The 26,492-nt window shown below is 32.9% G+C and overlaps 1 protein-coding gene across 1 annotated transcript in view; it reads left to right on the top strand.

Annotated features, from left to right (window-relative positions):
* LOC106472207 (COP9 signalosome complex subunit 3-like) overlaps positions 1-24,855 on the top strand; it is a 35,400-nt gene extending 10,545 nt beyond the window's left edge. Inside the window, exons 6-15 of the mRNA XM_013932834.2 lie at positions 1,687-1,761; positions 4,146-4,250; positions 10,535-10,624; positions 11,294-11,344; positions 12,631-12,732; positions 14,991-15,062; positions 15,443-15,529; positions 18,786-18,899; positions 22,099-22,179; positions 24,262-24,855. Coding sequence (XP_013788288.2) covers positions 1,687-1,761; positions 4,146-4,250; positions 10,535-10,624; positions 11,294-11,344; positions 12,631-12,732; positions 14,991-15,062; positions 15,443-15,529; positions 18,786-18,899; positions 22,099-22,179; positions 24,262-24,342 — 858 coding nt within the window. The 3' untranslated portion in view covers positions 24,343-24,855. The remainder of the gene's footprint in view (positions 1-1,686; positions 1,762-4,145; positions 4,251-10,534; positions 10,625-11,293; positions 11,345-12,630; positions 12,733-14,990; positions 15,063-15,442; positions 15,530-18,785; positions 18,900-22,098; positions 22,180-24,261) is intronic.
* Positions 24,856-26,492: the final 1,637 nt, after the last annotated feature.

Raw genomic sequence — 26,492 nt, 5'->3', positions numbered from 1 at the left:
CATTTTTAACAGTTATCTTTAAAAGCAATCTGTAAAATTTCTATTTACACTGCAATGGAATGTAAATTTAATTTTTTTTAATTTTTATTGACTTTTTTGCAATTGAGAGTTATTTTCAGAAGAACTATTTTAATTCCAGCCCCAAAAAATAAAAAAATAATTAAGAGTCAATTATGGAAATTTGCTAATAATGAGAACAAATTTTTAGCAATTTGCTTTTGATATAGAATTTCAAAAAAGAATGTGAATTTAATTTCAGTTTGTATGTATCAGGCTTTCAATTACCCAGGTTTAGCTTATGCTGATAGCGACTGTTTTGTTTAAAAATTAGCAAGTGCTCTGCAAAAGATAGTTTATTTCAATTTTGCCATTTCTGTGATTTAATGGTATTGAGGGAATAAATAATCATGCTTGTTTTTTAATTACTGAAAAAGTAGTAATATATTAGCTATATTTATAAAGGACAACATTAATTAATTCAGAAACACAAAAAAAAACCCATGGGTATGGCACAAAACTTAGATAACTTTACTGTATAGAAGGATCTAAACATCAGCACCAATGTTCTGACACAGGTTTCCTCAATTTTAATATTTTAGAAATGACAAAAAACGTTTGATCAACTTTTTGAAACATTAAAGTTTACTTAGTTGAACAACTAAACTTTACTACTGTTTACTGCTTAATATTTTATACTGTACATTTTACAGTATTTAAACAGTATACGGTTATTTAGATTAACAAGTATCAGTGTAAAATATTGTATTGATCATTTGGTTTAATGTTTCATCTCCCAGTTTAGTTGTATCAGTGTTTTCAATGTCTCAAAGTTAAGAAGAAACTGCTCTATGATTTGGCTTTTCAAATAACACTGCTATATTTTACTGAAACAACTATATAAAGACCTTTATGTTTATTTGGAAATAAGTAATTTTTATTTAGACTTAGAATGTAAAGTTATAGGTATTCATATACTTTTGAGTTTTAAACTTGTTATATAAGAAATTTGATATTTAACTAAATTTTGCTCACATATATGTATATGTTCTGTTCTTTTCTTTAAATTTTCACAATTGATGAAAGGTATAGTGGCAGTGTGCTGATCTTCTGGTTTTCTTAGCTCAATGGCAAGAGATTTTAGCATTCAGTTGTCTAGGTTAAAAGGTCTTTTCAACTATAAAGATAAACAACATCCATTAAATACCTCAATTTTGGTATTTGAGTTCACGTTCCAGATGTGCAACTATGGATATGTTGGGTCAACTAGAAGGCTGTGTAGTTGATTAAAAGAACAATGTAACATTAAAACCTACAACACCAGTACTATTACCAGTTATTGCCTAAACAAGTGTGATGTTGTGCTTACTTCAGTTTTTTTTTCTGTGTTATTTATTCCTGGAAAGAATTTCACTTTAGAATGCTAGAATCTCTTGCTATTAAGATAAGAAAAATAGCTCTTAACCAAAAGATATGTACACAACTACTCCATCTTCAAGTGTGAAAACATAAAGAAAAGAACTGATCATGAACTTTGATTGTTTATTTACACAAAACTTTTAACTGATCAATAACTGAAATATTATACCAAATATTCAACACTTTTACTAGCAAGTGGACAAATAACACCACTTTTTTTAGTCTTGAAACCATTTAAAATATAATTATAGTTAGTCATATTTTTTCTAGCTTTGTCTGGTAGGCAGGTGTTTCAAACCAGCACTACAGTTTTTGGATACAGATGTTACTGATATTAGCAAGGAGGTAAGTAAACATTGCTTCTTTTATGTACAATAGCACTAGGAAATGTCTGAGACTAAAAATAGTTTTGTTAGTCTGTTTTAAAAATACACACATTATACCGGTAGTGATGTTTGATTGGAATTTAATTAGGAATAAAAATTAATAGATCCGAAAGGTGAATTTTTTATAATTATTATTAAAGATGTGCCACTTAATTGATGAAAAATGAAATATGAATACCATTAAAAAATCAAATTGTCATAGCTGTATATAGAAAATAAGCAGTTGTTTATCATCGTGAAAATTTCCATGGAATATTTATCTAGTAGAAACTGTGTAAACTGATTCCTTAGTTTGAACCTATTGGTGGGGCCTGGCATGGTATGGTGGTTAGGGTGCTCAATTTGCAATCTGAGGGTCACGAATTTGAATCCCCATCACACTGAACATGATTGCCCTTTCAGCTGTGGGGGTGGGGTGGGGGTATATTGCGATGGTTTATCCCACTATTCATTGGTAAAAGTTGGCAGTGGATGGTGTTGACTAACTGCCTTCCCTCTGGTCTATCACTGCTAAATTAGGGATGGCTAGCACAGACAGCCCTTGTGTAATTTTGCAGAAATCTGTTGATGCCTGAAGGGCAATAACACCTTACCTTGATATGAAAATGGTCTCTAACCTGTAAACAAATACTCAAAGACAGAGAAAGTCATTAATATGTAACAAAGGGATGGAAATTTTGATAACTTTCTGTGCTTCCAAATTCAATCCACTCTTATCTTCAAGACACATTTTGTGGAATTACCTATTTGGCATTATTGCAGAGCAAGAATTGCAGTGATTGACTAGAGCAACAAAGTAATAGACGTTAGTACTCTTTCGTAGCTACATTTAAAGGGTTAGAAATGTTTGAACAATAATCGGATAAAACAGGTTTCACAATATTGAAGGAAATTGAATTAGATATTTACTAAATTCATTGTCAATTTATCATTCATCAGTTTATCAGCTTGTACTTAACGCTTATTATGTCAATTTATCATTGATCAGTCTACCAACTTGTACTTAACAATTATTATGTCAATTTATCATTGATCAGTCTACCAACTTGTACTTAACACTTTATTATGTCAATTTATCATTCATCAGTCTATCAGCTTGTATTTTAATGTATGCTTACTCAGCTCTTCACAGATTCTTTTGATCAAATATGGAAGTGAGAACAACAAAATAAATGCTCTGTCTAAGCTTGGCAAGCTGAAGATCATCTTAAAGTGTTAAGTACAATCATTGATCAGTCTACCAGGTCAATTTATCATTGATCAGTCTACCAGAAGCTGGTAGACTGATTAATGATAAATTGACATTCAGTCTACCAGCTTGTACTTAACACTTTATTTCAATGATAAATTGACATAATAAAGTGTTAACCATCAGAAGACATTTTTTTTTCAAATTGACAGAAAATATTTAAAGTTCATTAATTCAGTGATTCACGTACTTTACCCGGAGTTTTTATGGACAGAAAACAATTTTTCTATGCATCGTGTCATTCAATACATCTTGTGTACACGAAAGATACCAAAATACATCATTACATTTTTTTAGTGGTTAATGTATACACTACTAAATCTTATGTATATAACACAAAACAACCATCAACCAATGCATCAGCACCAAAGCTCAAATGGTTTGGTGACATTTCCCACAATATAAAATTTTCCTGGATCTTTAAAAGCTTTATCACACAGATGCTTATAATATATAAATACTTAAATTCTACATCCTATAACTACTGAGCCTTATTATATATCTTCATTGTTATGCATACTAGTAAAATGTGTGCATTGAACAGATTTATGTCTTGATGTAAACTTGAAAATAATCTTGTAGTTATTTTTGAGGACTGTTATTAATGGAAAGACATTTAACAGTAAATAACAAGTTATATCGTAAACTCTGGGTGATAACCATGAAACAACTTTGTCAAGGTCAGTTTAATAACTCATTATATGTCTACTATTAAAACTTGTAAGATTTATCAGATTATTAAAATAGATTAATTGTTAATGAAATAATGTTCTTTTCACCCTTCAGTATTAAATGTCAAAAGCTGTTGGAAACAATGAAACTAATCCATAAGGAATTAATTAAGAATAATGGAGGAAAAATACCTGCAGTCTAGTGTAAATTTTATAACATACCTATTGGATTTAATTTTTCTTAAGTTTATTAAACAGAACAAAAATTAGTGTAGTTGCAAAGTGCATCCAGTAATCTAATAGGATTCAAGTCCAAATGTAAAAAGTTTGACAGTTAGTCTTTTAACATTGTTATCCATTAATCTTTACCTGCCTTTACACATTTTTAAAACAAAACTTACACTTATTTGTATCCTTGTTTAGGGTGGTTATTATGATGCTAAATATTTCCTGCTGTATTTTTACTATGGAGGAATGATCTATGCTGCTGTTAAGAATTATGAAAGAGCTCTATATTTTTTTGAAATTGTAAGTATTGCTGATTAATTTCTTCTCTACAGAGTAAATATGGTTACAAGTAATGATTTTGTATATTCTCCTACTGGTGGAGAAATGACGCATGATGATTTGCATGTTTGAATCATTTGATTCCAATGGGGGTGTGTGGAACGAGAATAGCTAATCTTGTGAGAGGAGGGAAGTACTGTATTGGAACTAAATGAGTATATTAATTAAAATATATAAAGACTTAAAGTTATGTACATAGATCCATAGAACTACAAGTTTAAATTATTTGTTTACACACACTTTCACCAATGTTTCATAAACTCAATAACCTGATAGACTGGAATATACAAAGAGTTTTTAACTTGTAACCCATATCTAAAATGAAATTCCCTCCAAATGACCTTATATGAACTTTAATCAGGCAATATAATTAATTAAGCAAAAATGAAGAAAATATTTTCTTGAAACAGTGTTAAAAAAAAACTATAAACAAGGAAGTAGCACAATAACTTTATGTCAACTACCAAAAAAAGCTCATAAGCTTCACATCTATAAACATGAACTAAAAATATAGCTCCTAGGTAAACATAAAATTCTAGTACACTCATGTGATGCATGTGATTCCCTCTACGTGCCTCTACTAAACTATCTCTTCTTGTTTGGCAGCAATTGCACTTTGATTGCCTGTTTCCACCTCCTTAATTTGCCGAGCCTTCCCATATCCTTTCTTGGGTTCAGCTTTACCCATTTTGGGGGTGGGCCCCGAATCTTCCGCTAGTCTTACCCTCATGACTCTGTTGCGTTACCTTTCCACAATCCATCTCCTGTCTGAGACTCTTCACAGAAATCCTCTCCCTCCTTACCTCCACATTGGCTCGTTTGTCATCTTTTAAAGTTCTGGCTTTACAAACGTGGTTTATCTGTTGTTGGGACCTTTTAGGTTGTGATGCTGTTTTATCTAGAACCCGTTTACCTGCTCCTTATTTCTGGGATTTGCATATGGCTTTGTTCTTAAGACATTTTGTCTTTGATATGGTCCCGGAGTCCTTGGAGTCTCAGGTGGCATCTGTCCAGCAACAATCTACCCTTTCCCATCTGATGGCCCATTTATCTCAGTCAGAGCCGAGTGTGGCAGCAATTCTGGTTTCCCATCCCAGCCCTTACCTGTCCCTCATTCTCTCAGTGCCACAGCTCATTGTTTTTCTCAACAATGCATGATATGCTGCCAACATTTCCGGTGACTACCTGGTGGGTTCGGGTCAGGTGGGAGCTCGACTTGTGGCCCTCGTTTATTGGTGGTGTCTTATCATCACCAATGTTTGGGTTATTCAGGTTTTGTCAGAGGGCCTCGAAAATCCATTCTTGCCCCACCTCCCTTGTCCTAGGTACCTGTTTCCTTCCCTTCTTCTCAGGATCCCATAACTTGCCAGCTTCAATCAGAGGTAGTACAGGACCTCCTCACCCACCAGGCTATTAAACCTGTTCCACATCATTCACCATGGTTTTACTCTCATCTGTTTGTTGTTCCCCAAAAGACTGGGGATGGGAGGCCTGTCATCGATATGTCCTGCCAAAATCGATTTATCTCCCATGTTTCACCATGGAGTCCTATCTCACTATTCAGTGGGTATTTTCTCCAGATCTATGGATAACCAAGATGGATATCTCCAATGCTTATCTGCATATTCCCATCATTGAACGATGTCATCCTTATCTTTGGTTTGTCCATCAAGCTGGCTTCTGCTCCTTATGTTTTCTGCTGGGTGGTGAGAGCTTTTGCTCTTCATCTTAATGCCACACGGCTGCATTTCCATTTTTACGTGGACATCTAGCTACTTCTGGCCCATTCTGAACAGGAGTTAGCGAGTCAGACTTGTCAGCTTCTTCTCAAAGCTGCTCGTGTAGGCTGGTTGATCAAATTGGAGAAGTCCTTCCTGTGTCCTACCTAATAGCTTGTACATTTGGGTTTCTTTTTCAACACTCATCTCAGTCAGGCCCAACCTATTCCTCTCTGACTTCATTCTATAGAATTGTCAGTTTGCAACACCCTGTCTGTTCCCTCACTTTCTGTTGCTTTTGGGGATACAGACACTGCTAATCCCCCTTGGCCGTGCACACATGCACTCCCTTCAGTGGGCTCTGCATGATTAATGGAACCTTGCTCCGGATCTCTTGAATGCCCACATAACACTTCCTCCTTCCCTTGTAGACGATCATCGTGTGATTGGACAAGACTCAAACATCGGCAGGTGTCCCGTTTCCTCCTCCTCTTACGGATTTACATCTGTTTACGGACACATCCCTTCAGCTACTAGCCATTCTTTGGGCTTTGGATCACTTTCTTCCCATTGCCAGACATTGTCTGGTAATGATCCATTCCGACAATTCAGTGGTGGTGGTGGTGGTGGTGGCTTATATCAATCACCAAGGCAGCACCTGGTCGAGATACCTCTGTTTTCATAAATTGGATCTCCTATATTGGGCTCAAAAGCAACATATTTGTTTTATTGTGTGTCATGTCATGGGAGCTTTCAACCTCATAGTGGATCGTCTTTCTTGCCCCAATAAGATTAACCTGATATAGTGGTCCCTTCATCCTCTCATTGCATTCACCACTGCCCTAAATCACCAGTTACCCCTCTTTTGGTTCCTGGTACCTCATCCCCAAGCTTTGGCTATAGATACCTTCAGCTAGGATTGATCACACAAATTCCTATATGTATATCCTCTTATTCGATTGCTTCATCGGGTAATTTTCCTTATCCGTGCCAGGTCCTTCTGATCGCTCCCAACTGGTCAGCTCAACCCTGGTTTCATCATTTACTCGAATTACAATTATTCCCTCCTGTAACACTTCCCTTATTACATGACCTCCTTTGTCAACCACAGTTACCAGTTCTACATCCCGCACTTCACATCCTCTGTCTTCACGCCTGGCTTTTATCTGGTCCTTGGCAAGAAGATCTGGTTTCTCCCATTGTGTAGCTTTTCATTTGGCTCAATCCATCCATCCTTCCTCCATGGAAGTGTATCAGTGAAAGTGGAAGGTCTTTCTCACATGGGCCCAGGATGGGGAATTTTCTGCTGCTTCTCCTACTGTTGCTGGTGTTTCTGAGTTTCTCACGTGGCTTTTTGACCGGAAGTCTTCAGTTACCTTGATTTCAGGTTATCGGGCAGCTTTATGTGATACCTTTTGTCTTTCTTGTTATCGTAGGTTTTTCTCTCACCTGTCCTTACCACATTAATCCGTTCCTTCCAGATTCGGTGATCTACTCTTCCAGATTGGGATATTAATGTGGTCCTCCATTCCCTTACTTTACCTCTGTTCAAGCTTATTTCCCCGTGTTCTTTATTTCACCTCTCCCTTAAGGTGTATTTTTTCTCCTTTTGGCCTGTGGGTGTTGATGGTTTGATTTGTTTGCCATTGACATTACATGCACACTTTACCACCCTACCTTCTCCTTTATCTGGATCCTTCGTTCCTTCCCCAAACCTTGGCAGCTTATGAGGATAACTCCTCCTTTTTGCCTATTTCCTTCCCTCTATTTCTCATCTCTACTCATGTCCCAATCTGGATAGACTTCTATGTCCTGTGCACGCTCTTTGGTGTTATATTGCCTGCATGGCTTCCTTCTGTGGTTCTTGTCTCTTTATCCCATGGCAATCCTCTTTGTCCAGAGATCTCTCCCCTTTACCCTCACTAATTGGGTTTGTCCTTTGATTTAGTTGGCTTATTCTTCCTTGTCTCATACCCACCATACTTTGTTCTGTGTTACCTCTCATCAAATACCACACCTCACCTTTTCGCTTGCTTCTCGTCTTTGTCAGCCTTTGGAGGAAATCCTACAATTGCGCATGTGGATCAACCCTAACATGTTCATCTCCTATTATTTACATATCACAGTTTTGGCTTCCTCAGGTTTTCACCTTCCACCTGTAGCTATACTTCAGACTGGTGCAACTGTGGGGAGTGGTGCCTGACCAGGTATTCTTTGACTCTAAATCCGCACTGTATGCCATGTTGACTAGTGCTTTTGTTTCCATGGCTTTGCATGCTAACCTATGAGATAAAGTGTTTCACAAAATTCCTTGAAGATGAATAACCTCATGGTATTTGCTTCATAAATTGGCCTGCCCCAGACCGTAGCACCCATGGACTTCATAGCTAAAGCAGAAGGGGATGGGTGCCCATCCCTGCCATGCCTTGTATTGAATAAATCAGTATGGTCTGTTTTTCATAATAGTGTTTTGTGATCACCTATTACACTGGCTCTGGTTATAACATTTCTCTAGGCTCTCCAACACATTCTCAGCCCTCCTTCTAGTGGAATGTGGGAGTCCTTACCAGTTTCAAGCCATTGGGGTGGTCAACCATGGAGGCACCCTGCTGGATGGGTTCCACATAAGATGGGTATAACCATTCAGTTCAGAGTAGGGCAGTAGTGCTTTGCCAGTGTAGAATATGTTATATCCTCCGATTTGCAATTAACCATACAGTGGATTGAGACGTCAAAATGCAGTTCACCTTTTCGATTGGGAGCCCTCATCCTACCCTTGCATGGATGTCGATATCCCGCAAACTGGTTTTGGATTTCGGGTGAACCAATCAACATAACTACTCACACAGGTTTAGGGTTGTTTATCTTCCTCCCTTGATTTCCTCTTCCTGTGTTGTGAGTTGCTGCAGGGATATGTGGGATTGTTCTGGTTCTGTCCTTGGCTCTCTACCTCATTCTCTCTTATTAAGTGGATCTTATTGCCCTTTGGATGGTCCTGACCTGTTTCACGGTTGCGGGAGTTGATTGCATGTGATAGACTTCCTCTTACACCAGATGTAAAATTCCTGGATCTATAGGTCAGATCTAATCCTGTGTAATACCCAGGTATCTAAGTGATTCTCAATTCCCCGGTTCTTGGGTTTGAGATGAAGATGGTATGATCCTCATTCTATACTCGCGTGGATGTTGGTACCCCGCGAGGAGGTTCTGGATGTAGTTGACTTACCAAGAATGGTCCGCCGTGCCCTAGCTACTCTACACCATGGGATGCATCCTCATTCTTCCACTTTTCTTATTGTGGGATTGAGTTACTATATCTTTCTCTGGTTAGGATCACTTTCCTACCACTTTCTCTCCCACTCGGATGAGTTTCTCTCATTTTCCATCCTAATTTCTTACACATTCCACGTATTGGCGAGGAGTATACCTGGATCAGAAGTGGTGTTGTTCCCCTCTGCAGATCTGATTCTCTCATCTACAGAGGTATCTTTCGGAAGCTTTTGGGGGGTATATTTGTTCTTCCTTCGCAACAATCCCTCCTCCTAATCAATGTGGGATTCTAGCTAATCTTGTGAGAGGAAGGAAGTATAGTGTTGAAAGGTATAATTTTTCTATACTGAAAATGTATTTCCGATAGGTACTTGCCCCTTCTCACACTTCCCACCCTTCCTCCCCACTCAATTTCTGGTGCTACCATCGTCTGCCAAACTTCAAAGTGATATTTCGGTAGAGGTGCATAGGGGAGTCACATTAGTGTACAATTCTCCTATTGGTGGAGAAGTGACACATGATGATTTGCATGAGAGACATGTTGGAATCATTTGATTCCAATAGGGGGGTGTGTGGCATGCGTAATAAAAAAAAGTTTGCATATAAAGGGCATCAATGAATGATAATAGCTAATCTTGAGAGTGGAGGGAAGTACCTATCGGAAATACATTTTCAGTATAGAAAAATTATAATATTTGTAAATAAATCTTATATAACACAGTCTAAGCAATCATTATTGGTAGTTTTATGTCACAATATTTGAGCATTATTGCATCAAAAAGAAAGTGTTGATTAAGACATGGTATAATACAGTTCAATCACTTGGAACTATTTCCTAACACTTTGAAATAAAGTTGGAGAAAGATGATGTTTACTGCTTATTCAAAATGTATACGATATAGTTACAAATAATAAGCTAATCTTTAAATAATTCCAGTCAGTATTTCAAATGTACCTACTAGATCAGTTTTTTTTTCATCACCAATATTTCTGTTTTATTTATAATTTTTATAACTGCATTTGTTACAAGAGAATACTGAGAACAATAAACACCTCTCATCTTATTCATCTTATATATTGTACATATTGCTTCAACATCAAATCTTTATTGCATTTTACTTTCATTAAGTTTGTGTTTCTTCATTTAAAATTTTAAACTAGTTACCAAGATGTGAGGATTTGACAATTGATTCGTTGAAGTGTCTAAGTGAAGTGATACGTATTCTAGTATTTAATTTTACTTTGGTTTATTTTAAGGCTGTCACAACACCAAGCATGGCTGTCAGTCACATCATGTTGGAAGCATACAAAAAGTACATTCTAGTTGCTCTGATTCTTCAGGGAAAGGTAAAGTTGTTTAACAGTTCACATAGTGGGAATTATGAAATGATCTGTTAACATTTATAGTAAAATCAATTTCATCGTTTAACAGTCAGCAACAAATATGTGTGTTTGAATATTTAAAAATATCAACTACTGAAATATCTGAAAATATTTTTATCAATATATTGTTGTAAGTTATATTTTCAATGTTTTAATTTAGTTGTTTGCTAGAGGGAGCTGCTAACAAGATATGATGATATTAGATTTAAAAAGTTATAAAAGTAGTGTTATAATACCTAGAATGTTCGTCAATGTTAATGATCAAGAGAGTTTGCAAAATATGTAGAAACAAGGATACATTATAAATATGAGAATCAGTGAAGCTTTGAGTAAGTTTCAGTTCATTGAGTGATTGAAAATCAATTTAGTTGGTATACAGAAAAAATAGTTTTAAATTTTATTATTAAATTTTTCTGTGGATGCAAACAGCCTTTAAGTTCCTTTATAAATTAAGGAGAAATGTGATAATATTAAAACACATTAAATACTAATATATGCAATCAAATTTTAACAGTATTGAAAGCAAAACCTCTACTTATCGTTATTATCAGCTTTGATATTAAAACGACATAGGATATATTATTCAAGAAAACTTGTGTATTACTTATCTTGATTATTTTCCATACATTGCAGGTTGCAAATTTACCTAAGTATGCATCTCAAGTTGTAGGAAGATTTATTAAGGTGAGGATTTTGTTTTTTGTAATTGATAGAAAGAAAATCAAAAAGCTTAATCTTTGTTAGGTTCAGATAGGTGCAGTAGATCTTGTTTTAATGATAATGTGGGCAAAGAAATTGTTCTAGTTTTGATCTTTCTATACTATATTAGCCTAGAGTTTAGAGATGAGTGACACTTTGTTTTCTGTGTTAAGCTATCCCCTGATATGTCAGCTAAGTATCTTTCAATATGTGGTATTAATTTTGGAATATGATATCTCATGAAATCAATCATGACTCATACAAGGCATTACCTCTCAGAAATGGAGATAACGTCTAAACTTCTAAAATGTCATTACTAACCGGGGGGTGGGAGGTTAAGGCTATATGTTTTTAGGAGGTTATTTATCCAGATAATGACATCTGATATATACCCTTTTTTGTGGTTCCCAACTTAGTTTGATCATCAGTGATAGGATACATTTAAGCATATGTCATACTGTTTACATAACTGAGAGATGGTCACATGCTTCACAGAGTCACTTTGAAATGATTGAAATTTTTTCAAAAAGCCACAACATCCAATATACCTGAAACTTAGGTTTGAATTATAGGGATGTTCATCATCATCTGTAACTAAGGTTTGAATTATAGGGATATTCATCATCATCCTTAACTAAGGTTTGAATTATAGGGATGTTCATTATCATCATTAAGGTTTGAATTATAGGGATGTTCATCATCATCCTTAACTAAGGTTTGAATTATAGGAATGTACATCATCATCCTTAACTAAGGTTTGAATTATAGGGATGTTCATCATCATCCTTAAATAAGATTTGAATTATAGGGATGTTCATCATCATCCTTAACTAAGGTTTGAATTATAGGAATGTACATCATCATCCTTAACTAAGGTTTGAATTATAGGGATGTTCATCATCATCCTTAACTAAGGTTTGAATTATAGGGATGTTCATCATCATCCTTAACTAAGGTTTGAATTATAGGGATGTTCATCATCATCCTTAACTAAGGTTTGAATTATAGGGATGTTCATTATCATCATTAAGGTTTGAATTATAGGAATGTACATCATCATCCTTAACTAAGGTTTGAATTATAGGGATGTTCATCATCATCTTTAACTAAGGTTTGAATTATAGGAATGTACATCATCATCCTTAACTAAGGTTTGAATTATAGGGATGTTCATCATCATCTTTAACTAAGGTTTGAATTCTAGGCTCACTCATCATCATCTTTAAGTAAGGTTTGAACTGTAAGATAATAAACTTTTGTGTGATATCTAGCCACTGAGTCAAGCTTATCATGACCTCGCAACTGCATATACTACAAACAATCCAGATGAAGTTAGGACTGTGATCAACAAGCATACTGACACATTTACAAGGGTAAGGTTTCTGCTTCACTTGTTTTTATCTTCTTCATGTCAGAAGTATATGAAAGCTATATTATTCTACTTTTTTTTTTATAGATATAGGTTTTGATAGTTACAAAAAAATTAGTGATTACTGAGCATAAATCTGTTCTTCAACAAAACATTCATGTGATGGAAATATTGACTGTAGGGACAATTAAAAAGGGTATTGTTTTAACAACAAAAAACATGTGACTGTTTAAGTCGTAAAAACTTGTCTCTCTGATAAAAAAACTATTTAAATTTTGAAAAAGGATAAAGTATTCCATTAACTCTAAGTTTACACTAAATTTAAGTTAATGCAGCACTTCCAAAAGTGTGGAGCCCCCCACAGTGGGCACAAATAATCTCTTCAGGGGGGGGGGGCACAAGCAATTAGGGTAGAGTCAAGAGAGCAATTTAAAATTTTATATAATTTTCATTTATGAAAATAATAAATAATTACTACAACATATCTAACATTTTAATGTGTATGTGTGAATTACATTTTGTCACTTAACTCACTCTTTTACTAATTAAAAAAAAAAGGAATGGGGTAGGCATGAAACCATATTTATTTAAAAGGGTGGTGGATGACTAAAGTTTAGGAAATAGTGAATTAATGGAAATAATAGATTTATTTGATTTCATTGTCGTGTTGAAACTTCTGAAAATGTGACCTGAGTATAAAATGTCAGTGAATCCCGGATAATGGTAGGATTTGAAGTGCAGTTAAAATGACTACATCTTCAGTAATTTAGTGTACGAGTTAAGTAATTCATATATATATCCCTACAGCTTATGATTTATAAATTATTCTTCCTTCATTAGTTATTGGATAAACAGTTTTTTATTATCTATGGGGTTTTTGAGTCCTTTTAACAAATGTATATCTCCACTGTGGGGAATTAAGTCCTTAATGATTCATAGAGGCCCCAGTGTACCAATCAAACTTGTTCATTATCCACAGTTTCTTCGATAACAACCACAAAGGGGAGTCTGTATCTGAAAACAAATCCTGTTGATAAGTTACCTGCTTGTGGTACCTGAGCACATGTGCCACTTCGGGTCCTGCTAACTTGTGAGTCGGGGTATGAACACAGTTTAACATATGGGGCCCCATGTATCTTTAGAGAACCAATAACACAGAATATGATTCCAGATTCAGGTTCAATATTCATAAAAACCTATTCCTAGACACCCATCATGTCTGGGTGACCTTCCCAGCATGTTTTAGCCCTCGTTTTTTACTCCTTTGGTAAGGGAACTATATCATATAGATAAGGATTCTCTAAACAGCCTCTAGTCCACCTGCCATGCTTGGTCCTGCTAGCTCCAAAATTGTGGGAGGTGTTCACAGACACGCAGAGTGAATTAATAAAGGATTAAGCAAATTTTCTACTTTTTTTTTTTTACTCAAGTGTAAACGTTTTAAAAAAGATATGTTATCCACAAAACGCTTTGATTTTCAGTTTTGGATATACTGGAATTTTTATCTAAAAATTAGTTCTGAAATACATTTGCATAAAATATCATATATCTTCATGGTTGCAAAGTATTAATGATGTGTTAAAATGTCTTACATAAGTTAGAGTATATTAGTTCTAATCAGTGTTGTGTATTCTGTACATTGATTATTTCTTTATTTGAAAGTGTCCTTTCCATGATTATTTGCTCTTTGCACCAGTGATTATAGAACTTTAACACCTCAATTATTACACTTGCTGGTGATGCTTAAATTTCTTACTAGGCCCTTACTAGTCTCATAAGACCATCAATAATCTCCCTAAACTCTGGAGAATTTAATTAAACCTGGATAATCTCACTCGATCTTTGATAACCTTATTAAACTGTGGTTAATTTATTCAAACCTTTAAAATCTCTGGATGATTTCAGTTGATGCTAAATCATGGGTAATTTTACTTGTAATAAATCTTACTTCAGCCTGAATAATCTCACTAAATCATAAATAAAGATTTATTTACTTGATAATAGAGAAGAACAAAATCAAATCTTGTTTATTTCTGAGTCGCAATTGTTTGCAGTATTATTAGTAAGTTTGAATTATTTGATTAGGAAAAAGAGTATTTTCTTTTTTATTTTATTATATTTACACAATGTTGAGCTAGTAAAAGGTAAGAATCTTCAGTTAATGATTCTGTAGTATTGTATTATTGTGCAAAGTTATGAAGATTGTAGTATGAACATATGTTTCACTAATACATAACATGTACAATTCTGTCTTTTTATCAGGACAGTAACATGGGCATGGTTAAGCAGTGTTTATCTTCCCTTTATAAAAAGAATATTCAACGTCTTACAAAGGTAAGTTTAACATATACCATATCTTGTTTAGACAAATAAAAAAAATTGTGTTTAAGTTAAATTTGTATCTTTCTTTTTTCGTCAATTTTTTTTGTATACTCAGTTAAAAAAAATTAATTTCCGTAGCTCAGTGAAGGTAAATTGCTTCAGCCATTATGGTAATTGTTGCAGAAATTGCCATGGAAAGTAGATCTTATTTTTTTAGTGTGACTGTAAATATGAAGGTGTATATTGACGTGAGCAAGTACTTACTCTTTTAGTTATATTTATAATTTTTTTCATATCTTCACTTAATGAAAATTAATAAGAAAATGTTTACACATTTCTAATAAGATAAAGACTATGAAAAGTAAATGTTTGATCTATTTTCTTTTTTGCAGACTTTTCTGACTCTTTCCTTAACAGACATGGCTAATAGAGTGCAACTATCAGGACCTAAAGAAGCAGAGAAATACATTTTACACATGGTAACAACAATTTACATAATTCTATGTATACGTTCAGTAAACTCATGAATATGAGATATGTGCATGATACAAATATCATGGGGTAGATCTAAACCTTAAGTACATATATAAGAAGAATTATAAAGATAACAAACACCTCCATTGTAAATCAAGTAAGAAAATAAATGTACAGTAAGCTCATCATCAATAATGAGGACAACGTAATGTTAATATCAAATGTGTAATTAATGAGGATTATGTTAATATTAAATATGTAATAAGTTCATCATTAATAATGAAGATTATTCTAATATTACATGGATATTAACCTATAAATTAGTAATAATGAATAGTTATATTTAATAAAATAAACCAGGAATTAATAAAAATGGCAGAGTTTTATGTAATGTTAAGTTGGGTATTAGGAAAGACAGTTAGGGTCATGTTTAATGTGCAATAAGCCAATTAAGATTATGTTTAATATATAATAAGCCAAGTATTAATAAAGAGGAGTAGGGTTGTGTTCAATATGCACTAAGTCAAGTATTAATAAATAGGACTAGGAGAAGTGATGGCCATATAGGGTGTGTAGCCTGTGCAGTGCACAGGAGGCCACCAAGCCCTAATCCAATTAACTTTAAAAGATCTCTTACAGAATAGTAAAATTTTCAGAAAGACTATGTTGTCAACAACTGGCAATTATTTTTCTGCCATTCATCCTTCAAACATGCTCTGTCTTGGCTCTGTAACCAATTTATCCCGTGCAAAGGCCCACAACAATTGCTTTAATATATAATAATTCAAGTGCTAATAAAGAAGAGTAGGATTATGTTTAATATATAACAAATATAAGGAAAAAATTATCGCTATATAAAAAAGCTATGTAGGGCTAACTACTGAACTTGAAAGAAGGAACCAAACAAGCTAGGGATGGAAGTGGACATATCACTTGATCGGCTAATGATCATGTAGCAGACTAAGCTGTCTCAAATTTACATGGAGAATAAAATCCCTACATTTACTGGTTTCACCACTTTGTCTATCAAAAGCTTGGTGTCTGAATAGAATCTCAGCTTTCATCGTTATATAACTTCAGAATACTTTTATGACTATTTCACAATAGAGTAACATTTTACGATTGGAAATTCTGTTTCTAGTTGTTTTGCAGTGAGGAAGTCAGTAATGTAAGGATTTTATTCCCTATGTAAAGTCGAGACAGCTTAGTCTGCTATGTGATCATTAGCCAATCAAGTGATATGTCCACTTCCATCCCTATCTTATTTGGTTCGTTTTATCGAATTCAGTAGCCAGGCTTACGTAACTTTTTTATTTAGCGATAAATTTTTTTCCTTATAGTTATTTGACTTTTTTTTATGAGATGGCATGTGTGGTTTACTAAGTTATAGAGTGTATTCTAAAGCTTTATAAATCTTGCATAGAATAATAATCAAATAGGTAGTCAAAGATCGTGAAGACTGTTTTGCTCTATCAAATCATGATAAAATTATAGTTGCTGCTAGAAATTGGTAGGTGCTAGGCCTGTTGAAGAAAGATGATGATGAACGATAATATGAAATCTTGGTTTTTGGCCGTTTGCCAGTTTTTGACTTTCTGATGCTCTCAATAGCTGAAAAGCGGCATATACACCAGAGATAGAGGAACTATGACAGGTAGCTCTTCATATCTGGCTTTTGATTACTTGTATTGCTTTAATACGGATGTTCATGCCATCCCTACACAGAGGGTGCTAGCACACTCTCCAATACGTTAAGTATTAATAAGGAGGAGTAGGATTATGTTTAATATATATAATAATTCAAGTGTTAATAAAGAGGGGGTAGGATTATGTTTAATATATAATAATTCAAGTGTTAATAAAGAGGGGGTAGGATTATCTTTAATATATAATAACTCAAGTATTAATAAAGAGTAGGATTATATTTAATATATAATAATTCAAGTGTTAATAAAGAGGAGTAGGATTATATTTAATATATAATAATTCAAGTGTTAATAAAGAGGAATAGGATTATATTTGATATATAATAATTCAAGTGTTAATAAAGAGGAGTAGGATTATATTTAATATATAATAATTCAAGTGTTAATAAAGAGGAGTAGGATTATGTTTAATATATAATATGTTAAGTGTTATTTCTAAATGTGTACTCCATTTTCCCAATTTAATGGTAGAAGAAGAAGAAGAAGTCATATAGTTCATTGGTGTTAACTAATGAAGTATTGAAACTTATTTCATCACATACCATCTATAAATTGCTTTTTACATCATATCCAAAGCTAAAAACAAAATTTTAACATGCAAAAAAAAATCTTGGCATTTGCTATTTAAAACGGCTTACCTGTTTTTTAGAAGTTTTTCTTCTCTTAAGTCCTAACCACTTCTTCCTTCACAAGATTGCAAGTGTCACTAATTTCTCAGAAATCATGGTTTTATTCACACAGTTCTCACTTTTTTTAGCAATACCGTTTCTCTTTCATAACTAATTTCTTTTGGTAATTTCATGCTACACTTTTGTATAAGTTGTATACTTTGGAAATAAAGACTGTTTCTTAATATGAGCATGGAAGATTTTTATCAGTAAAAAGGAAAATATTAAAATTTCCCAAATACAAAGGTATTTATTAATTCTAAGAACTTATGAGTGAAAGTAAAGAAGATTATATAATAATATCTCAGTATGTTAACCACACTACGTCTGCCATATCCAGTGCTGATGAGGTCTTTTGGTCAGTTGGGATATGACAAACATAGTAGTGGTCAAGGCACTATTTATATAATTAACTGTATGAACAACTGTTATGGTGTGAAGTACATTAAGTGAACTGTAACATAGATCTAAAATATACCTCTTGGGGATTACGGATAGCCCATTGTGTAGCCTTGTACTTAACTTCACACAAACAAAACAAGAAATTTCACTACCACTATTAGTTTTGCAGATAGCCCTCATGTAGCTTCTCGTGAAATTCACAACAAACAAACCCTATTGGGATTAAGGGAAGTTTATTCCTAAAATTTTCCATGAATGTGAATGTATTGCACACTACTGAGCATTTACTTGACTTGTCAAGTTTATCTCGTACATACATTGGTAATGTGCTGTTTGTGCACAAGCTTTTATAAAGATATTTTTTCCCCTTGTAAACTGAAAACAAAACAAAACACAGTCTGACAAGTAATCACATTTAAAGTAGTGCGGATTGTGATATGGCTTTCTTGAATTTCTTACGATATGGAATTTTTTTTTTTTTTCAGATTGAAGATGGAGAAATCTTTGCTTCAATTAATCAGAAGGATGGGATGGTTGTGTTTCTGGACAGCCCTGAAAAGTACAACAGTCCAAGTATGTTCAAACGATTGGAAGAAGAGGTAAAAGACAACACTTGAGTTGTTTTTTTAAGTATTATATGCATTATAAATCGGTATGTTAAGTGTAAACTTCAGTGTTTGCTTTGTGTAATACAAGTATTTTCAGCAAGTTAGTGAGATATCGTAATCCTTTTTAGACCTTCTGATTAAAACAAAGCTTACGTATGTTAAAGGTTAGGCTCCGCTAAAATACAACAAACAAATGAGAAGGTTTTACAGGTTAAAAGTTTGGTGCTTTTTAGGAAACTCTTTACAGGGAATACATTTAAGAAAAATACAGCATTTTGTTTTAAATATTAATTGAATGTATTGTTTGAACATTTATTAGGGTTTTTTTTTGGATATCATAGGAGTTATATAATAGATAGTCTTGACTAATAGATTTAAGATGACTAGCCCTGAAGTTTTTTTGTTTTATACACAGTGTAATCGTCTTCTGTTAAATAATCCTTTAATATCTTTCATTAAATATAGAAAATGTTTGTCAAGAATATATAGTTCTTGAAACAGCTATTGGTGGGATATTAGACTTATTTGGGTTCAGTGTTTCATTCCTAACAGTTGGACATGATCACGTACAACATTCAAAGTAAAATACAGTCAAATTACAACCAATCATATAATCTTATTTAAGTTGATGCTAGCTCTCTTATTTTTTATTTTATGTAAACAGTTTAATACAAATATAAAGATGCTCTTGATGTTTCATTAATGTTAGATTTTAATTCTTTGGTTATTAGTGCTACAAAATATTTTCTTTTATTTGGGTTTTGTCTAAATGTAATATTTTGACATTATTTAAATTTATTTTGTGCCAGTGTTCAATCATATGTTCATATACATTTCATTATTACATTCAGGTGTATAACCAGGATTTTTTTTTTCACTTTCAAACCACAAATTTCTAAGTGATATAATTGATAGAAAATAACGTAACATTCATAACAATCAGTTTATTATATTTAATAGAGTTTTGATACATGTAAATGCATAACAATTATCAATGAAAATATTAAGCATTATAATATAATACATAGGAATTCTAAAATAAGAATCGTTTGTGTTTTACTAAACCAATCCTAAGTATACAATGAAAATGATACCAAAAATATTTTTATATTTACTCTCAGAAAGCCTCTGTATTTTTAACAAGAAGAAAACAGGATTTTTTTTTCTTTTAAAATGATATTTGACTATTATTATAGAAAATGCATAAAAGATATTTTTCTGAAAATATATCAAAATTAATTGATCTCTACTGTATAGCTACAGTATTAAGCAAAAGAAGAAGACATTATTTACGTCAGTGTCCCTCTTTACACATGTAAGTTGGATTTGTGTGCCAAACATTGAGAATTGAAACAAAGCTATAAATGTCTTCCATCCATATTATAATGGTTACTGAACCTATAACAAAAAATATGTGTGTTTCAGCAAATCCACATTGGGCCATCTGCTGGGTCCATGGCGGGGAATCGAACCCCAGATTTTAGCATTGCAAGTTCGCAGACATACCGCTGTCCCATCGGAGGGACAATAGGAGCATTTCTCATTATGTTACAGTAGTTCAAATTAGAACTAATTATTTGGCCACCCAATTATCACTGTCTCTAGTATATATATATATATATATATATATTGTACAAATTTTAATGGCTTATGGCTAAGAGAGGGCTCATCTTTGCATCCAGTCATTATTTTCGAACTTGTTTCTCCTATATAGTTGAAAAATAACAACTAGATGCAAGGAACGTGAAAAACAAAGAAAATCAAATGCAAATGAACATGTGATTGCAAAACAACACAAAATAAATATAAAATTTTTAAAATATTGCATGTAGACAAAAACCCACACAAAAAGATAATACTGAAGCATTTAAGAAATAAAACAAAAACGTTTCATAAATACAACATTAGAAGTACTGTTATATTTGTATTAAATTGTTTACATAACAAACTAAAGATGGAGCTAGTATTAACTTAAGATTATTTTTGTGCATAATTTGAATGTTGAGTGATCAGGCCTAACTGTTAAGAAACAATAGCTGTTTCAAAAATTTTATACATGCTTGATAACACAGGCTTGCGATGGTTTTATTGTCTTGAACTTTCTACATGTTCTACAGTAATTCCTGTACGCTGAATCCAAAAAGTATATCCATTTTTATCCATCACATACAGATTTTTCACAAAACGTCATAATGCAGTACATAAAAGAAAGACCACAACATGTAGTTTTGAGACTAAAAGATGTAGATTTCACAAGAAATATTAGGATGAATGAGGATGTATGTTTGTTTGACATCAATGTTCTTCCCATTTCTTCGGTTTGTTTGTATTTATGTTAACAAACGTAATAATAAAAAATGTTAATTGTGGTAAACGAAATAATAATTTGATGTTAGTAAGAGTTTTTTATTCCCGATTTGTACAAAATCCTTATGGGATAGAAAAAAATGAATATTATTTTTGAAATCTGTGTAGCTGAATTATGGAAAATCCATTATTAAAACTAAAAGAACTTTTATGAAGTTTAAATTCACAGGCCTGTGTTATTAAATGGGTACCTTTAAATGTGTTATTAAATGGGTAACTTTAAATGTGTTGTTAAATGGGTACCTTTAAATGTGTTGTTAAATGGGTACCTTTAAATGTGTTATTAAATGGGTACCTTTAAATGTGTTGTTAAATGGGTACCTTTAAATGTGTTGTTAAATGGGTACCTTTAAATGTGTTATTAAATGGGTAACTTTAAATGTGTTGTTAAATGGGTAACTTTAAATGTGTTGTTAAATGGGTAACTTTAAATGTGTTATTAAATGGACACCTTTAAATGTGTTATTAAATGGACACCTTTAAATGTGTTATTAAATGGACACCTTTAAATGTGTTATTAAATGGGTAACTTTAAATGTGTTGTTAAATGGGTACCTTTAAATGTGTTATTAAATGGGTACCTTTACATGTGTTATTAAATTGATACCTTTACATGTGTTATTAAATGGATACCTTTAAATGTGTTATTAAATGGGTAACTTTAAATGTGTTATTAAATGGGTACCTTTAAATATGTTATTAAATGGGTACCTTTAAATGTGTTATTAAATGGATACCTTTAAATGTGTTATTAAATGGGTACTTTTAAATTAAGAAGAGAGTATATTGAAAGGATAATTACTGCATGTCATGTGTTGTATAGATGAAGAAGTGCATTCAACTCGATGAAAAGCTAAAACAGATGGATCAAGATATTGCTGTCAACCGTAAATATGTGCAAAAGGTACAAACAACTTCTCTGTACTAATGCTTGATGCAATAAGTGTTTTAAGAAATACTTTTTCTGCATATTTTCCGAGATTGAAATTCTTTGGTTCACTCAAATAACCATTGTCAATAAAATACTAATTTCAAAATGTAGGGTCCCCCGGTAGCTCGGCAGCAATCTGCGGACTTATAACACTAAAATTCAGGTTTTGATACCCATGGTGAGCACAGTATAGATAGCCCATTGTGTAAGTTTATGCTTAACTAAAAACAAATCTAAATGTATTTTCAGTATGTTAATGTTGTGTAAAACTATTAGGAAAATTTGTGAAAAGAATTTCAATTTCTATCTTTATATGAATGTAAAAATACCTTTCGTTATCAAACTTCATGTGACTTGAAACTAATAACATGATTCTTTAATCATTTCAAGACTATTTAAGTTTTTCATATACTAGGCTTAGTATTTGTAACAATATAATACAGAGTGGACCAAAAGGCATTTGCTCTACACTTAAATATCTTCTGTGTTGATAACATTTAATTTTCAGAATCAAAGTTTTTGGCCCTCTATTAGTTTGTGTGCTGTGATTATGTATATTGTTGCATTAACACGAAATAGATGAAAATTAAAAAGGAATCTGAATCCCTTCATATAAATAGTGAAGAAATTAATTTCAGTGATGTAATGTATTGATGTAAATTTACGTATTTGTATTTTCAAGCGTGCATCAGAGACATCTTTAAAATTTGTTAATTTATTTAAATGCATCTTTCTTTTTTTCCCCATAACCTGTTAGATGTCTTTTTTTGATTAAAGATTTGAAATATTACTGCACATAATGAGGGATAAAAGTATTAATTCACATTATGATTGGCTGCTAAAACTAAAGTATATTAAGATTATGCTAAGGTTATGTTATACCATTAAAATTACACATCATTATTTCAGTGATCATCCCTTAAACAGAATTATTTATAATAGAAAAAGTAATGAGCATATTAGCAACGGAAACTTCTCTAGAGTGATCATTCAAAATTGTACCAAATAAAATAAATTGAAGATTTTGCTAACTTATGAGTCATTAGTATGTGATTACTTGATTTAAAAATTTTAAGTTGTTTGTTTCCTATTCAGATAGATACAAAAAAATGCTTGAAAACCTTCGTGTTCTAAAAAAATTTGAGATATTCTTAGCCCCCATTATATTTTTACCAGCGAGATATACAAAGCTTCAGGATTAGAAGCTTGTAGTTACAGTAAGTTGGGTACTTTCTGTAAATAACACCTCAGTTTGGAATGTAAGTTGATAATTTTTGCAGCAGCACACACTAGGGTAGGATCAGAACTACCTCGGTTGTATGGGTTTTTACCTAAAATGATCGTAAGATCAAATAAAGGTTGTACCGCAAATATTAGACTGAGAAAAATTCGGAAGACAAAATGTGAGATTTAAAGAAAGTAATGTCACGTTGGGATTCTTGGAAGTTTTTTTTAGTAGTAATAATATCATAATGTTACCTTATAAGCCTAATACAATGCGTAAGATTTCACTGTGAAAGTTTTTGATTAAATCCTGAATACAGTTTAGTGAAGTCCAGATTACTGTTAGTATTATGTTAGTCTAACCCATGGTCTGTTTATCTTGACTGAAGATTTGATGTGCTCCTAGAGAAACTTGTGGTAATGAAAAAACTGAAAATCTTATTGTATCTCATCCAGTCTTTTCAGCTAAGACAACCAACTTTGTCGATCGCTATAAAGTGGTTGTAACAATCGAAACTATTACCAAAATGCACAAGTGCTTTCAAAGAGTGGTCCCCCTTCTTTGTTAGGAGCATAAAAAAAAGAAAAGAGACCACTTTTGGAAAGTACTAGAACCTATGGCTGTTATTTTGAGCTTTTACATCTCTCTCTCCCAGGCAGGTTTCAAAAGATATATTATGTTTCATTGTTAACACATAATTTTATTTAATTCTAAAGTAGGGAAAGTATTGAATGAAATGTACTTACTGACCTCCACTAGTTATTTTGATATTAAAGAGTTTTATCAGTTTTCTAAGAACAAATGTACTAATGTAAAACAATTATTTTCAGAGTTCTGGAGTTCAAGAAGACGACTTACCTGGCACCTCCACTCCCGTGGGTAGCAGTAAAGTTCCAACATATTCCATGTAATCAGAAACCACTTTCATGCATTTCGGCAGGTTGAAGTTAACACAGAGCTGTTAGTTGTGACATGTATCTCGTTTAAAATGTGCTTTGAAAGTGTAGAATATGCATAAGCATATCTGTCGGGAAAATGTAGTATTTTATGCATAAACATGCACTTTAAAGTAACACATTTGTTTTTTAGTTTTCTCTTAAGAAAACAGGATTGCAAGAAGAAAAATAAAATAATTAATCTAACTTATAAAATGCCAATGTACATTTGATTCATTTTGTATTTTCAAGATTTCTTCTATCTCTTGAAATTTATAAAATATATATCCAGCAACCTGTTTTTTGGATGCTTTTTTGTTTGTACTGTTGTTGATATGCCATGCTATACAACTAGTGTCATGTGATGCAATGATGAATAATAGTAGATCTCAAGTAAGCTTCCCTAACCTAAATTTATCTCAGACATCTTTTATGATAAATCTGTAAAAAAAAAAATGAAAAATAAATAAACATTCTGTAAAAATTCAAGGGGTGTCAAAGGAAAGGATCTTTTCATGTGAAGTTTTCATGAAACACATGTATCTGTTTTACATAAAAAAAAATAGAATATGAAATACAAGTAAATGTAGTTTATCCACATGCTATAGGATGATTGCATTTAGTGCACAAATATGACATCAGATTATTACTTATTAAATACAGTAATTGTGAGTTATTTCAAATAATAAACTAAACAGTTTCTAAACTTGGAATTTTGTGATGTTACTTTTGTTAGATATTTAACTTGTACAATACAGTGAACTTGTTTTGTAGATAAATAGCCCCTAAGGGCTTTCGTGTAGAATATTTACAAATGTCCACCCTTTTAATTAGACAAGATTCACTTATCTACCCTCTCATTTGGCCAGTGCTTCTGTCATGATTGTTACAGAACGCCACAATGTTACATGAATTGTTTACATAATTATTCTTATACACAGGAATTGTAGTGAACGTTAGGTTTGATTTCTAGTATCCAAAGTTAGTTCAACTTAACAAAAAACAAGAGGTTAATTTTGTGGAACATTGTCTTACTTTCTATAGTTTCCTGTTGCTGTTCGTTTCAAGAGACCCGGTAATTTTCACAATCCATGTAAAAGAAGTTAGTGTCATAGTACTGTATTTCCTTTTCATGCTACAGCAAATTCAGTGGAGTTTTTAAAGTTTCATTGGATATGGACATTATATCGGTAAGCATCACTTACAATCTAAGATAAAAAATAAAGTATTGCAAGAGAATTATTTTTGACAAGCTTACATATTTATTTGTTAATTTCTTTTCTTCATCAAAACGCGAATTTCGGTGAATAAAAGATGAATCATTGGCTTAACTGATTCTTTGATTCACTACTCTCGCTGTTTCAATGAATTCACATCTCATCAGAGCTGCTTGGAAACAAATAAATAAAGTAGGCCTCATATAGTGGTGGAATATAAGCAGGTTTGTTTGGTTTAAACGTGTAGTCCTTTACTGATCACTAATAACCTAAAAGGCCCGGCATGGCCAGCTGGTTAGGGCGCTCGACTCGCAATTAGAGAGTCGCGGGTTCGAATCCCCATCACACCAAACATGCTTGCCCTTTCAGCCGTGGGGGAGTTATAATGTGACGGTCAATCCCACTATTTGTTGGTAAAAGAGTAGCCCAAGAGTTGGCGGTGGGTGGTGATGACTAGCTGCCTTCCCTCTAGTCTTACACTGCTAAATTAGGGACGGCTAGCGCAGATAGCCCTCGTGTACATTTGCGCGAAATCCAAAACAAACAAACAATAACCTAAAATACTTTACGTGTTTGAATAACATGCAACATACCTTACAATTATTGTGATGGTATATAAACTTATACATCTTAACCCACAAGTTTACATATTATTAATATGTTCAGCTGCAACCATTTTAAGTATTCAATAAAAAATTGTGATTTTTTTTAATCAGGGTACACAGGATACCAGAAGCAGTAATATATATTGTAGATGAGTTTGGTGAATTACAAACAGAACACGTACTATAGCATAATGTTTGATATTCTTGATGATATCCAACTAACACTAGTGTTTCTTTTATTAAATGTGATGAACAGTTTAGAAGCTTAAATTGGTAAAAATATAACAGTTCAATGTATTAGGCC

Source organism: Limulus polyphemus, unplaced genomic scaffold (genome assembly GCF_000517525.1).
Source record: "Limulus polyphemus unplaced genomic scaffold, Limulus_polyphemus-2.1.2 Scaffold5159, whole genome shotgun sequence".
Classification (NCBI taxonomy): domain Eukaryota; kingdom Metazoa; phylum Arthropoda; class Merostomata; order Xiphosura; family Limulidae; genus Limulus; species Limulus polyphemus.
Note: the sequence above shows the minus strand (reverse complement) of the source record. Positions and strands in the feature narration are given on the sequence as shown.